This window comes from Meles meles, chromosome 11 (genome assembly GCF_922984935.1).
Source record: "Meles meles chromosome 11, mMelMel3.1 paternal haplotype, whole genome shotgun sequence".
In the NCBI taxonomy this organism is placed as follows: domain Eukaryota; kingdom Metazoa; phylum Chordata; class Mammalia; order Carnivora; family Mustelidae; genus Meles; species Meles meles.
Window position 1 is genome coordinate 48,306,850 of NC_060076.1, and position 15,292 is coordinate 48,322,141.

At 41.4% G+C, this 15,292-nt stretch overlaps 1 protein-coding gene across 3 annotated transcripts in view; it reads left to right on the top strand.

Annotated features, from left to right (window-relative positions):
- Positions 1-2,919: 2,919 nt before the first annotated feature.
- The window catches only part of LOC123952882 (cyclin-dependent kinase inhibitor 2A-like), a 28,330-nt gene continuing 15,957 nt past the window's right edge, over positions 2,920-15,292 (top strand). The window contains exon 1 of one of the 3 annotated variants that reach the window (XM_046022500.1): positions 2,920-3,094. In XM_046022500.1, coding sequence (XP_045878456.1) covers positions 2,927-3,094 — 168 coding nt within the window. In that variant the 5' untranslated portion in view covers positions 2,920-2,926. Of the gene's footprint in view, positions 3,095-3,492; positions 3,720-15,292 lie in introns of those variants that run through there. The other 2 variants (XM_046022503.1, XM_046022502.1) reach the window with 2 other exon arrangements.

Here is a 15,292-nt window from a genome sequence, read left to right on the forward strand (position 1 = left end):
GGAGGAGATTATGAAAAGAGAAATAAGTCAAGCAGAGAAAGTCAATTATATGGTTTCACTTATCTGTGGAGCATAAGGAATAACATGGAGGACATTAGGAGAAGGAAGGGGGAAATGAAGGAGGAGAAATCGGAGTGGGAGAGGAACCATGAGAGACTATGGTCTCTGGGAGACAAAATGAGAGTTTTAGAAGGGAGGGGGTGGGGAGTGTGAATGAGCCTGGTGATGGGTATTAAGGAGGGCACGGATCGCATGGAGCACTGGGCCTTATAGCAAACGATGAATCATGGAATGCTACAACAAAAACTAACGATGGAGCACTGGGTGTTGTGCAAAAACAATAAATACTGTTATGCTGAAAAAAAAAAAACAACCCAAAAACAAAAAACCAATGTTGTACTGTATGGTGACTAACATAACATAATGAAAAAATTATTTAAAATAAAATAAAATAAAATCCCCTACCAAAAAAAAAAAAAACACCTAACGATGTACTGTATGGGGATTAACATAACATAATTTCTTTTAAAAGTTATACAGGCCCAACCAATAGAGACAGATTCCTGAATTTAAACTTGTCAGCAGCCCCCACAGACATAATGGGATTATATATTTAATACTCAGATGTCACCTGGGCTAGGTTACAGTACTAGCTGTTTTGTCAAACACCAGTCAAGATGTTGCTGGGAAGGTACTTTTTAGGTACAATTGACATTTAAATCCATAGACTTTGAAGAAGGCAGATGACCCTCCATAATGTGTGCAGAACTGACCAAGGCCTTAAGTGCAAAGACAAGCTTTCCGAAGAAGAAACAATTCTTTCTCCAGGCGGCTTGACTCAAAACTGCAGCATCAGCTCCTCCCTGGGTCTCCAGGCTCACTGGCCTGTCCTGAAGATTTCAGACTTGCCAGCCCCTACAATCAGGTCCGCTGGTTCCTTAGAGTAAATCATACATACACACAGGCACACGCACACCCATCCTATTGGTTACGTTTCTCTGGAGAACACTAATAGTTTCAAGAGGTGTGCAACACATGTCTTCTTCCATGGTTTACTGCCACAGCTAATCCCCTGCCTGGAAACCCTCATTCTTTCACTTCTCCAAGGTACCTTCAGTAATACTGGGCTGGAATAGCGGAGCATTTTTCCTCCAAGATGCTTTCTCTGAACTACCCACCCTCTAAAGTGCCCCTTCTCTGGGCCATAAAATGAAATCCCCTCACTATAATTGTATATTTTTACTAATTCATCTCTCCTCTGAAGTTTTGGGGGGGCTATTTACTATATACTATTCAGAGTATTTGGGGGGGGGAGGGTCGTCGGTGTAGTGCAAGAGAGCAGGATTTGCTCCCCTTGGAGCTTACAGACTACTGCAGGAGACAAAACCACAAGCAAGTAAACAATTACATAGGATAATTTCTGTCCGCTAAATACAGGAAAAACAAACCCCATGGTGATAAGATGGGGCCTGAAAGAGGGAGAGTCTCCGGGCAAGGAAACTTGAGAAGAGATCTGAAGGAGAAACAGCTAGCCTTATGAAGAGCGAGAGAGGGCGTTCACTCCGGACCGAGGAGGGGCGAGTAGCCCCAGCAAGGAGCACGGTGTTTGGGAAATTCCGAGTGAATCCTACAGGAGAGCGGAGAGGTGCGTTTGTGAAGATCTAGACATTTAGAGCAGCTATTTAAAACTGTACCTAAGTCTCACTTTGTCCAGCCGGCCTGGTCGACGGCTAAGTCCTGCGATGTGGGGAGGGATGGGGAACGGGAAGAAGCTTGCCGCCAGACCCGGCCTCTCTGGAGTGTGCGGCGGCTCGGGCAATGCAAAACTCGCTTTCTCCACGTACCGCGGGGCTTGGCACCTGATCTCTAAGGCCCTGTCGGCTCTGGTGCTGCGAGTCCTCGTCTGCAGCTAAGCCACCAGGCCCGGGCACAAGTAGAAGCCGCAGCGCGGCGGGCCACCGTTAAGGTTCCGCGAAGGCTGGGCCTAGCTAGTCCCACATCCTCTGCCACACGCCCAGCCGGCCTGGCCGCGCCGGCAGCCAGCGACGCTCTAGATCGATCGCGACTGGCTGCAGGCCGGGGAGGTTGGGGCACCGGGTCAGCACCGCCCGCCTGAAAGCCGCGTCCTGGGCTCGACCTCCCGCCTTCGGGGAGCCAGCGAGCCCGCGTCCGAGCTCCATCCAGCCCGGCAGCCGGGGACCTGCCGGACTGCGCTCCGGAGCTGAGCTCCTCGTCCTCAGGCCGCCTCTGTATCCTCGACTCACCCCTCCTTTATGCTGCCGCTTCCTTTCCTTCCCCCGCTTTTCCTGTGCTGAGTGGACCACGGCGGGGAAGGGGGAGGAGGAGGGGGGACGGTGGCGGGCAGTAAATAATCCGTGTGGAAGACGAGAGGCGGCGGCGGAGCAAGGGAGGAGCGGGGAGAGCGACCACGCGGCGAAAGCGAAGGGTGTCGGAGCGCCGGGAGGGATGGAGGAGGAGGAGGAGGGCCGCCGGCCGGGAATCAGTGACTGCGGGGAAACCGGGAAAAGCGGGGAGCAGCCCATGGGGGAGGGGAGTGCCGCGGGCGGAGGAAAGAGGAAGAAGCGTTCTGATGTTGCGCTGCTTGTCGAAGGTTAAAACCGAAAATAAAAACTGCCTGCCTTCTCCGCCCAGCCCCGCGCCCTCGGCGACGCGGGGAGCAGAGCGTGGAAGGGGCGCCCCCGACCCAGCAGGGACCCCGGCGTTGGGGTTCGGCTCCACCTACCTGGTGGGGCGCCCGGCCCGCTTGCTCCCGCGGCGCCAGCGCCACTCAGTGTCCAGATGTCGCTTCGGCTGCAGGCAGCGGTTTCCTTTAATTTCGCTCGTTTCCCAAATGTAGAAGAGGAGCTTAGCGCCATTTCTTTCAAAACCAACATCCAGCCTCCTGAATGGCTGATGCAGCGCGGAGATGACCTTGCTTTTCCTTTCCTTTTCTCTTTTAAATAATCCGGTTTGGAGAGATGGAAGAGCCTTAGCCAGTGGCGCGAGGAATAAAAGAAGGCGGGTAGGGGAACCGGGGCGCGAGCAGGACTGGGAGCTGCCGCAACGCGGTGGTTCCTGCTTACGACCGTGTCAGGTGACAAATGTTGCGAGGGGGCGGGGGCCTGGAGATGCGTTCTGGCGACAGGCCCTTGAGCTGTCACCTCGTGGGGCGCCGGCGCGGAGGGTGGGAAGGTGGGGGAGAGCGCGGATCGGGCGGGAAAGAGGAGGAGCGGGGGAGGCGAGCCTTGGGTGCTTGCGGCCCGCGCGCGCGCAGCCCTCGGGCTTCACCGCCGGCTTTTCCCGCGCGCGCCGGGCGCAGAACGGTTCTGAGCCCGGGGGAGGTCGGGGGGCGCGCGAGGGCGCGCAGGGAACGCGGGGGGCGCGCCTGCGGGGCGGGGAGGGGCGGGGGGCGGTGCGTGGGTCCCCGTCGGCGATCGGGGGGCGGACGCGGCTCTGCCTACCTCTGATGCCAAAAGGCGGCGCAGCAGTCGCGGAGCACAGCGGAGGTGGCGGCAGCGAGAGTATGGTGCGCGCGTTTTTGATCACAGTGCGGATTCGGCGCGCTGGTGGCCCGCCGCGAGTGAGGGCTTTCGTGGTGCGGATCACGCGGCCCGCGGGTGAGTGGGCAGAGCCGGGTGTGCGGGCCGCTGCGGCCCTGGTGTTAAAGCTAGTGAGGAGCCGTCGCAGAGCGCAGCAGCCGCATCCTAGAGGAAGAGCAGGTAAGAAAGGCCTGAAAAGTCCCGGGCGCAGTCGGCCCTTGGAAGAATTTGTTTGTTATGATTTAATACAGATAAACCATCTTCCGGACGAGGATAGGAGGAGGAGGTTTTTAGGGGTGGAAGCTCTCACCCCTCTTTCCCCATTCGGGTTACAGTTACTTAGAGGTGTGTGGCTCCCGATATATTGAGCCCAGAGCCCCCTTCACACACCTCCTCAATCCCATGAAAACTCCGGGGAGAACCGGGAGATTCTATTCCACCTTAGAAGTCAGGCACTCCTGAATTTCCTGGGTGGGAGTCAGTAAACACACACACACACACACACACACACACACGCACACACACAGAGTGAAGGTGTATTTCTAGGGCGCTTTACTTCGCCCTGGAGGAAAGTATTACTAACGGTCTCGGTTTTATGGGGGCCACCTGTTTTCTCCCCACCCAGGTCAACCCTCTCGGCTTACAGTAGATGGAGGATGTTGGGGGGGGGGGTCGCACATGGTTTGACTTCCCTAAATAGTAACACTGATCGGAGGAGCAAACACTTGTCTTTGAGGTCAGTAGAGAGTTGGGCTTTGGTAGTAAGGTGGAGATCTCATATTTGGAGCCCTAACAGATTCAGACTGCTCGGGATGATACTTAGCAAAATGTTTAGCAAAAAATAGACCTATAGTGGTGAATCTGAGAAATCACAACCCATCACGTTTTAATCATCTCAGGCCACAATTAACACTTTTTAAAAAATGAGGCCTACTTCTTGAAACACAAAATCCTAGGTAGTTTTGTCCACACATCAGACAAATCTTTTACTCCGTGTAATTTCCTATGACCAGAATAATTGAAAACATATATTGCTACAATATCCAGACTCTTAGTTAGAATTTGGATAGAAATCTAAAAGCAGCTTAATGAGGTTTCATTTTTGTGACCTTAATTGGGGCATCCATTTTCTCGGGAATAGATGTTTTGAAAAAACAAAGGCCAGGGGAAGGGGAATTATTTTTTTTATTGTAACGTTAATAGGCCTTTGTCATGTAAATGTAAAGCTTAAAACTAGGGGTGTTTAGTTAGATGCCTCAATTTACAAAAATTTCCAAGCAGGGGCGCCTGCCGGCTCAGTCGGCAGAGCTGGCAACTCTTGATCTGCGGGTTGTAAGTACAAGCCCCATGTTTGCGTAGAAATTACTTAAAAATAAATCTTTTAGAACATTTACAAACAACTTATAGAGTAAATACATACTTGCTTTTTCACATTATTATGAAACTTCAGGTTTTTTTAAGAATTAGAGCTTGAAAAGAGCTTGAAAAACATGCTATGTTGCTGGACTTCATTTTATTATTTTTTAAAAGATTATATTTATTTATTTGACAGAGAGAAAGAGATCACAAGTAGGCAGAGAGGCAGGCAGAGAGAGAGAGAGAGGAGGAGGAAACAGGCTCCCTGCTGGGCAGAGAGCCCGAAGAGGTTCGATCCCAGAACCCTGAGATCATGACCTAAGCTGAAGGCAGAGACAACCCACTGAGCCACCCAGATGCCCCTTCACTTCATTTTAAAACATTAACAAGACTTTGTTTGTTTGTTGTTTTATGGTGCTTTATTCTGACCAGCAAATGTTTAGCCACCATATTTTTTTAATATCAGAGTTGTTACTCCTACTCTCTACTTAAAGCTATGTTACTTAAACTGTTAGGTTGCTTCTTGAAAATTTTAATCTATTTAATCTTAGTTATGTGTTTTCTATTTTTAGGAATACACAATGTAATAGAACTACTTTAAGTTAGATACAGCATTCATTTTATATTTTTTTGAGATGTTAAAAATATAAAAATAATAGGTCCATTGAAAGTATCCCTTTATTTCTTGTTACTTAAGTATAAATCAATTTTCAGGAATAATATGTGAAGTTATTTTAAAAATATATTGGCTATTTAAAAAGCCCAATTTTTAGTAAATATCTGGCCCAATTTTAAGTTAGGTGCCTCAATTTACAAAAATTGGAACTTAGAGTGCAACTTAGAATAGAATATGTCTTAAAAAGATGGGCAGGGGCCCCTGGGTGTCTCAGATGGTCGGGCGTCTGCCTTTGGCTCAGGTCATGTTTCCAGGGTCCTCAGATCAAGCCCCACATAGGAGCTCCCTGCTCGGCGGGAAACCTGCTTCTCTCTCTCCCACCCCCCCTGCTTGTGTTCCTGCCCTCGCTGTCTCTCTTTCTATCAAATAAATAAATAAAATCTTTTTTAAAAGGTTGTGCAATTACCCAACTTTATTTGTGAAATTATACACTATATGTGACATATGGAATTATTAATTATAAATGTTTGATTATATATTTCAAATAAATATATATTATGCCTATGGTTATACTGACTTAAAAATATATATGGATGGTAATTATGTTGGGACTCATTCACTTTCTTAAGAACAATGCTAAAAATTATTTGTATGAATTAATATTAATACAAATATATAAGATGTAATTATTTTTTAATTTTAGGGTTTCTGCAACTATGTTAATTATGACTTTTTATTTTTATGTGACTAGAAAATGTATATAATAAAATTCCATATTACTAGTTTCTTATTCACACATGCCTGATGAATTACATTAATTGATTTGTTACTTCTATTTTGGTGTGTTTACAAAACAGTCATATTTTTGTGGCATGAAGTATTTATTTGTTTACTCCTATTTGGGAACCCTTAGGGTGTTGTTGTTTTTTTTTAATCACCTTTAACAGCATAGAGTTCTCTCAAGGTAGGCACTGTACAGCTAGCATAAACAATTATTCCCAATGTGTACATGATCCCCAGGTTGTATTATGTTCTAAAGAAACAATGACACTTTCAGTAACCAAAATTTAATATCCATTTACTTCTTTGGTGACTCTTGAATTTTAAAAAGTCCATTGTCATCGTAAGATAGAGAGGACATAACCTTGTCTATGTCCGTAACATTTTATATGTCTCTTTAATTACATGTTAGTTCATCATTAGTAACTACTATGGTAGAGTTAAGCTAAACCATTTTTCCAACATGTGAATGACTCCTGTTAGTAGAGTGATCCAAACCATCTCAAAAATACTTTCTTAAATAAGGCTGAACATTTGACCCAGTATTTTTATTCTTTTTAGTTTTTCATCCTTTTTGAGAAGCTTAAAAATCTCACATCCCTCCTACATATTAAAACACCTTAGGCCAGAGAATCCTTCTATCTGCTACAAAATCTAACTTGAGAAAAAATTTTTGTGATGCTTTATTTCTACAGTTTAAATTATGTAAACAATGGGTATGCTTTCACTTTCTAAATATAAAATTATAGTATTGAATAGCTTTTTAAAAAAAGCTACAGATTTCAAAATTCTCATTCTCACATAATGATCACTAATATTGTATCTGTTTATTGACTAATGAGCTTAATGCACTTGTTAAACACCCTACTGGCAAGGACAGTCTTATTGTAGGTATGAGGAATTTTTAAAATATCCATGCATTTTTGGAGACACTGTGGTTGGCTCAGTCCCAAGGACACATGACTCTTGATCTTGGGGTCCCATAAGTTCAAGCTCCACATAGGGCATAGTGTTTACTTAAAAAAATTTTTTTTAATCAGAAAAAAAATTCAAACATTTTATTCAGTTACTCTCTGGGTAGGCATTATCCAACAGAAGAAAGATTATGACAAAGATCAATAGACAAATAGTAGCAAGAATTTAAAAATCCCTTGAATACTAGCAATAAGATGTTAAATTGTGGCACAAAACTATACACTGGAATAATGGTCTGAAATATTCTAGACTCTGGACTGTTATGGACAATCATTTTTGAAGAATGTTTAATGGAATGTGAAATGATGGCATTAAAAAGTAGGTGATTTTTCAAGATTCAAAACAGTAAATAATTCTTATTTTTGCTTTTCCTCTTTTTCTCTCTCGGAACACACACACACTCACACACACACACACACACACCCTGTTTATGTACGAAAATATTTTGCTACAGTGCTTTCCTTAGAATGCGGGGGGGGGGGGGGGACTGGGAATGGTAATCTATCATTTCTTCGTTATACTTTTCGAGTTTTCCAAAGTGTCATGACCATCACCAGTAAAAAAATATAGTCATTTTCAAAGCCTGAAATGATGCGTGTATTACGGATGAACTAGAGCCTGCTTAGCGTTAGATTGGGGGATGGCAGTAAGGAAACCGAGTTGTGCAAGTATCATGTGTAAGAAGGTTCTTGTAAAGTCTGGAGACAGCACGAGAAAGCTGTGGCTTCAGACTGACGCACGCCGCTCACAACCTTCGTTTTTACCTAGAGGTTAGATGCATAGCTGTGCCTATTTTCCAAGGGCCTGTGTTTTAGGCCTCCTGTCACATACTTCCAGCCCCCTTCTAGGACTCCCTCTCAGGAGTCCGCTCCCGACCACTTCAAGCTGAGGCTCACCGCCCCCCAGAGCCGGGTGAGGGTTGCAGCGGGCCTCCCAAGGACCTGCTGGGGAGAAATGGCCCGCCAGCCAGCAGGAAGCGAGACTCGAGACTCGAAGCTGCTGCGACCTCGCCTCCTCCGCCTCTGGGCTGCAACCAGCCTCCCGGACCCTACCTCCTCCCCATCCTCTCAATTCCTAGAGACGCTGCGGATGCCGGAAACTTGATTGGCAGCTGGGGTAGGGCCCTCTAAACAAGAGTTGAGAGGCAGAGCCCACTCATCACCCCACTCCGCGAATGCACCCCTTCTGCTTTCAGCCGCCCCTAGGCCTCCTCTCACACCCCAATATTTCCTCAAGTAAGATTTGGTCAGAATAACACAAGGGATTACACGTAGAGCGGGAATGGGGCTTCGCTAGGTGAAGGAGGAAGTGGGGGCAGGCAGAGGCTGAGGTGGTCTCCTGGTCTTGCGCCAGGAGAGGTGCAAGGTAGGACAGAGAACGTCTCTTGGTCACCTCCCCAGCTAGGAACTGGCTAGCCCTTTCTTCTGGAGAGGAAGATCAGGGAGTGGATCAGGTTGATTTTGAGACGCGGTGGGGAAAATGTCCAAAACTCTTCTCTGCCAGGTGGCGCCCAGAGAGTACTGAAAAGGCCCCTCCTCTTTGTTCCTCTGTTTGCGGTACAAGAGGGTAAGGAGAATGACCCCTAATATTTTTCCAGTGATGAAGAATTTGCCTCAAATTCTTCTCTCAACTGTTTTTTTCTCATACTGCAGCTTTCCTCCTGTTTGAGCACTTTCCCTCCGTTAAAAAAAAAAAAAAAAAGTACTAATACAAGATCAACTTCTATGACAGTAAGCCAACCAATGGAGAAAACCTTGAGAATAAATAAAGGCTTTGTTCAGTAAGGGAAAGAAGGCCTCTCTAGAAGGCTCTTCTCCAGCCTAGAAAATGCCCACCAACTTGGGACCCGCACAGATTCACCAGGTCCTACTTCATGCTATTTCAATGTATTCAGCAAAAACACTTAATGTTGACAATTGTTGAACTTACTATGTATGGGTCAGTAACACTTGTTTTTTAGAGAAAGGAAAATTGAAGAAAATCTTTGCTTGTCATTGCAGGTTTTTAAAAAAAGAAAATATAAAAATTTTATCACAAATGATTTAATTCTTCAACAAGATCGCAGTTTTTCCCTTCACCTCAAAAAAAAAAAAAAAAAACCAACTCAGAATTTATTTAAATAGTTTTAAAGCCAGTAAGAAGAAAGGTTTTGTAATGGTTCAGAACTATATGAACAAAGATATGTAATCTCTTAAACAAACTGAAACTAATAAAATTGTGCAATCAGAGTGGTGTAAATAAATATGCCTTTACTTTCTCAATTTAAGCATGAGATTAGTGAGAAGTCAAGGAACTAAGGCAAGGCTTATTAGCAGCATCATTACCTGAACTGCTGTTTAAAATATATACTTCTGAGGCTCACTCCCAGAAAATCTGATATAGCATATTCGATGTAAGTCTCAAGAATCTGCATTTTATTTTATTTTTTAAAGATTTTATTTTTATTTATTTGACAGGTCACAAGTAGGCAGAGAGGCAGGCAGAGAGAGAGGGGGAAGCAGGCTCCCCACTGAGCAGAAATCTGGATCCCAGGACCCAGAGAACATGACATGAGCCAAGGCAGAGGCTTAACCCACTGAGCACCCAGGCACCCAAGAATCTGCATTTTAACAAGCACTTGAGGGAGAGTCTGTTACTGGTGCCCTTTCTGCAACATCATTGGCAAATATGGACAGTGTTGCTTTTTAAACCTTATTTTTGCTTATTTATTTTTAAATCAAGGTTCTGGCCTTTTAGGTAAGATTTAAATTTTAGAATTGGTCAGTCACACTTTGGGTCCCAGGAAGGATACTGAGAGTCTGAGAAATCAATGAAGGAGCTAATTTCCTAAATAAAGGAGACTTTTTATTATTATGTGATCCTTCATCTGAATTGGAAGATTATCTCTTAGATGCCAGATTTTTACTGTCAAAACATATTCTGGGGTGAAGGATATAATAGGATACACTTATCCTTGTGTGTTAAAGCCCTAGACAGAAAATTTCCACATAAACATTTATGATATAATTTTTTTTGAAACACTATACATACTTACCCCTGCTTACATTGTTGAATAGTTCAAGATGGATAGGTAGATAAATAGAAAATAAGGGGTTTCTTTCAGTTCATTTTATTATCCAAACAGAAACCAGACTGGTAAACCCAACAACCTAAAATTATGTAAGAGAGGAAAAACAAAACAAATGTTTCACAGGTTTAAATGACGTTTATCGATCACAGCAAAATCACAGTAAAATGTAGCCGTAACAGAATAAAGCACTTGTGGATGAAATTATGGGTCTCTGTATCTGTGTAACAGCACAATGACCAGAGAAGAAATATATGTAACTAATGCAAGCTAAAAAATCATTAGCCATTATAAGAAAAACTAAATTGTTATGCCTTCCAAATTATAATTTTTCTGTCTCTAACGTACATTTTGTCTAATGTCATACCAACTTTGCTGGTGTATTAGGGAAGCTTATGTTTTGCTTTCTTTTTTTTTTTTTTTGAGTGCCACCATTTTCTTGCTCTGAAATCTCCGAGGCTGCCAGATGATCTGACTCAGCAACCGTACAACTCTTTCACCCAATTTAAAGAAACAGCAGCCATCCAAAGAACAATGACCCCCCCCAAATGCAAATCTCTCTTACCTGTGGAAGAAATAGTGTATTTTAACTTTGAAATGATTGGTAAATGCCCACAGAACATGGGACACCTTGAATTTCACTCCATTCGGTTTACATGCTGAATAACTAAAGCTGAATATATTTTATCTAACATATGATTTTTAAAAGAAGCTTATTGAAACTTTCTTCCAAAGGTTTGCTTCCTCTATTCCTTCAAAATAATTATAAGGAACTTAACAGTAATAGAGCACATCAACGCACATCATCTCCTTCAATTGTCACATTATCCTTCTGTTTTAGAGATTTTTATTTTCTCATTTTATACACTGGAGACTGGGGTTCAGATTAGTTGTAGTATGATCTGCTAAAAGTCATTCGCCAGTAATTTGTGTACAGTTGGACTGGGTTTGCTTCTTGCCCCCAAATGCCTCCACTTACAACTTTAAAATTTCCATATATATATATAAAGTATAAATTACTTATTTCCACTTTGACTCAAGAGCAATAAATGGGAAACCTGTGCACAAGCATAGGAATCACTTAAAGCATGAGGTAGAAAAGTCACTTCCTTGGAATACATGACCTGGGATTAGATTGTTTCCTTTACTTACCAGTTATACAGTATTAAATACTCCATGTTTCCACTTCCTCATCTATAAACCTGAGACAGTAGCCTATAGCATTCATCTAATAAAAACTAGATGTAATAGTATATGTAAAGATACATTAAGAACTTTCAGTTGGCATGTATTTGCCAGTTGTTGTTAAAGTGCCAAATGAAACTATGCCCTTAAAAGCACATTAGTTTACTTTTACAGTAAGTGCCTACTTAATTTGACTTTAATTATCCAGATTAGCTGGAAATTTCTGAACTCCACTTTAAAGAATGTACATATCATAATAAAAATATATTTATTAATTCAAATCCCTGCCATGTAAAATCAGTGTGAATTTGCCTACGTTTTTTAACCCATACCTGTACAGAAGCCCTATATTATGGCCTTTACAGTAGGACTCTGAACTATAGTATTCATGATCATTAAGTAGATATTAAACAATATTCATGAAGCTCTGTTTTCTAATATAAGATATCAAATTAATTTTAAAGAGCTGAAAAAAGAGCCTTCAATTATCAAAAAAACTCAATATAATAATAATTTCTGGAGGGAGCACTGAGATAGTAGACTCTTAATTCCTCCAGAAGGTTGCTACCAGTCTGACATCTGAATCAATAGTCTTGGCATAGTATTTTGTAAAAAGAAAAAAAAAATAGTATAAAGAATTCTGTGTGTTTGTGAGAGAGAGAATGCAAGGAAAGAGGAATAGAAACATTAAAGTCATCCTCAGAACCTTCAGCATCTCTGCCTTGGAAGGTGGCATGCAGTTATTTAAATTTAGAAGGATATCAAAAAGGTTAAATATATTATGTTAACTTCCTTAAGGCAAAATTGACTTAGGTGTATAAAACTGGTGCAAAGTAACTTAAAACGTATTATGTATCATTGCCAATTTATTTATTTTGTTTTATTTTTTTAAATAAATAAAATTTTATTTATTTGACAGAGAGAGCAAGAGATACAAACAGGCAGAGCAGCAGAAGAGAGGGAGAAGCAGGCTCCCCACTGAGCAGAGAGCCAGATGCGGGACTCAATCCCAGGACCCTGAGATCATTGAGCTGAAGGCAGATGCTTAAACAACTAAGCCACTCAGGCACTCCTCATTGCCATTTTAAAAATGGAGTTTAGAGGTTATCATCTCACTCATAAGAAAGAAAAATGTAAGGCTGTACTTTTAACCCAAAGACTCAAAGGAGAATGTGAGTGGAGATATTACATCTGTAAGTAAAAGGTGCTAAACATGAACAGGAAGCATTTCCTGATTTATTCAGAATTCATACATATGCATTATGAGGTTAATTCCTCCTAGAGGACTTTAATCACATATTAGGTGAAAAATGTCACTTGAGGAAGAGTGATTCCCCCAAACAAGAATTATTTCTTATAATCTTTTATAATATCAGGTGACATTTTGGCTTCAGAAATCCAGGGAAAGCCAAAAAAAAAATGTTTGAACATAACAGTAGGACTATAGATCCCCAAGAAAGCAGGCTACTCTTAAAGAGGGCAACCAGTTCTCCATTTGAAGAAGAAAGCTTCAACTTAGATGATTCCCCCTGAAATTAGAATATCCTAAGTCACTGTTAAATCCAATCAACCATGAAAAGTCAATTCCCACCCCCAAGAGTGAAAAACTTAATACAATATTATTTCTCTGTGAGTTCCAATAGTTTCTTTGCTTTCTAATAGCACATCCATAACATCAGCAGCATAAGCAAAAATAGAGTAGTGTATGTGTCCAAGCTTAGCAACTAAGAGAGCAGCATGTGTTTGCAAGGAGAAAATCTATCCCATCAGTAGGAAAAAGAGGGAGGTTAGGAACAGAGGTTTAGAGAAGGAAACTTTATATCCCTCAGTTTTGCCTGTAGTGTCCGCACTGTACCTGGTATTGGACCTGCACACCAAGGAGTGCCGGTGAGTGGCAGTGAATGAAAGGAAAGCACTGAACACTCACACACTTTATTGTTACTTCCCATGATTTAATGAAGGTTTTGTGCAAGTTGTTTTGTTTTAACACAGCTCTGTCCTCCAGGGGTTAGAATTCAAAGAAGACAAAATTAATCATCCCTTGTGGAAGGGGGTTGGCCTGTTCAAACCACAGGTACCCACCAGAATGTATAGTAACAACGACAGAAATACCCCAGAGGAAATTGACTTTGATGGCCTAAATCAGTAACATGAGATAGTAAATGTCATCTAGTGTCCAGGAAAGGAGGTTCTATTTATTAAGAGTCTACTGTGTGCTTAGATTTTATATATCTGACATTCTTTATTCTTTATAACAGATTTATATATAATATAGTTTTATATATATGAAATCTATAATATATATAAAATATATATAATATATATATAATATATATATATATATAATATATATTATATATATATAATTATATATATATAATTATATATATATAATATATATTATATATATATAAAATAGATTTATATATAATATATAATGTAATATATATTATATTATATTATATTATAATATCCTATGAAGTAAGTTTTGTTTTCCCCACTTTTGAGAGGTGGGAAGATAGAATCTCATGATATAATGAGCATTGGGTGTTATATACAACTGATGAATCACTAAACTCTACCTCTGAAACTACTAATACATTATATGTTTATTAACCAAACTGAAATTTTAAAAAATTTAAAACGGATTTTAAAAATCCATAACTGTTCAAGCCCACAGAGCTAGTAAAGGAAGGATCAGGTCTATGAGGGTATCAAGACAGATTGTCTCATTACCATGCTTCATTCCAAGACAATTAAGGATATGTTTGACATTCTCACCAACCATGTCTGTTCAAGTTAGAGTAAGTAGCTGTAGCCACAGAAGAATTATGGAGAGAGGATTGATTTCAAGACCTGCAACTAATATTTATTAACTGTGCAACAATGGTAATGTACCACCCTTCCATTTTCTTATTTATAAATCAAGGGGGTAACTTTTTGAAAAGCAAATTTGCAATATGAGGCAAGAGCTCTTATACTTTTTGAAAAACTGCAATACTCTTTATTGTAGCAATTAGAAACCCCTAAAATATCTGACATCACTAAGTAAACTATAATACCGTCTCAATAGAATGCGTTGCAACTGTTAAAAGTAGTGTTTATAAAGTGATTTTTTAGAGAATTTAGGGAAATGTTTTAATGGTAGGTGAGAGGAAAAGCTTATTTCAGAATTGTATTATATCTGTAAGAACTAAGTAAGGAAAAAGAAAGAAAATATTTCAAAATATTAACAGTCATTGCTTCTGAGCAGTGTAATTTTTCATTTTCTTTATTTATCTCATTCCTTAAAAATTATTGATACATGGGAACTATAATCAGGAAAAAATTATTTTAAAACGATGGATTAACTTTGAAAGGACATCAAAGCCCAAATTTCTATCATTATGTGTATTATTAACCGCCAATACAGCACTCAGAAACACAATAGTTCCTGAAGTGGAGATCCTGTCACCTTAGTCCAGGATTTGCCACCTGCTGGTGGGCAAAATTTTCAAAGAAAAGAAAACATTGCTGAGTTGCCCACCCCATACTCTACAAATCAGTCAACAGGGAGACATACCACGGAGAGTGTGGACCACTCAGACAGAACCGCTAACCTTGAGTTCAAATTCCATCTCCTTGTGCATTGTTCCTTAAGCACTCTGGGCTTTTTTTTTTTTTTTTAAGATTTTATTTATTTATTTGACACACAGAGAGATTACAAGTAGGCAGAGAGAGAGGGGGAAGCAGGCTCCCTGCCAAGCAGAGAGCCCAATGCAGGGCTCCATCCCA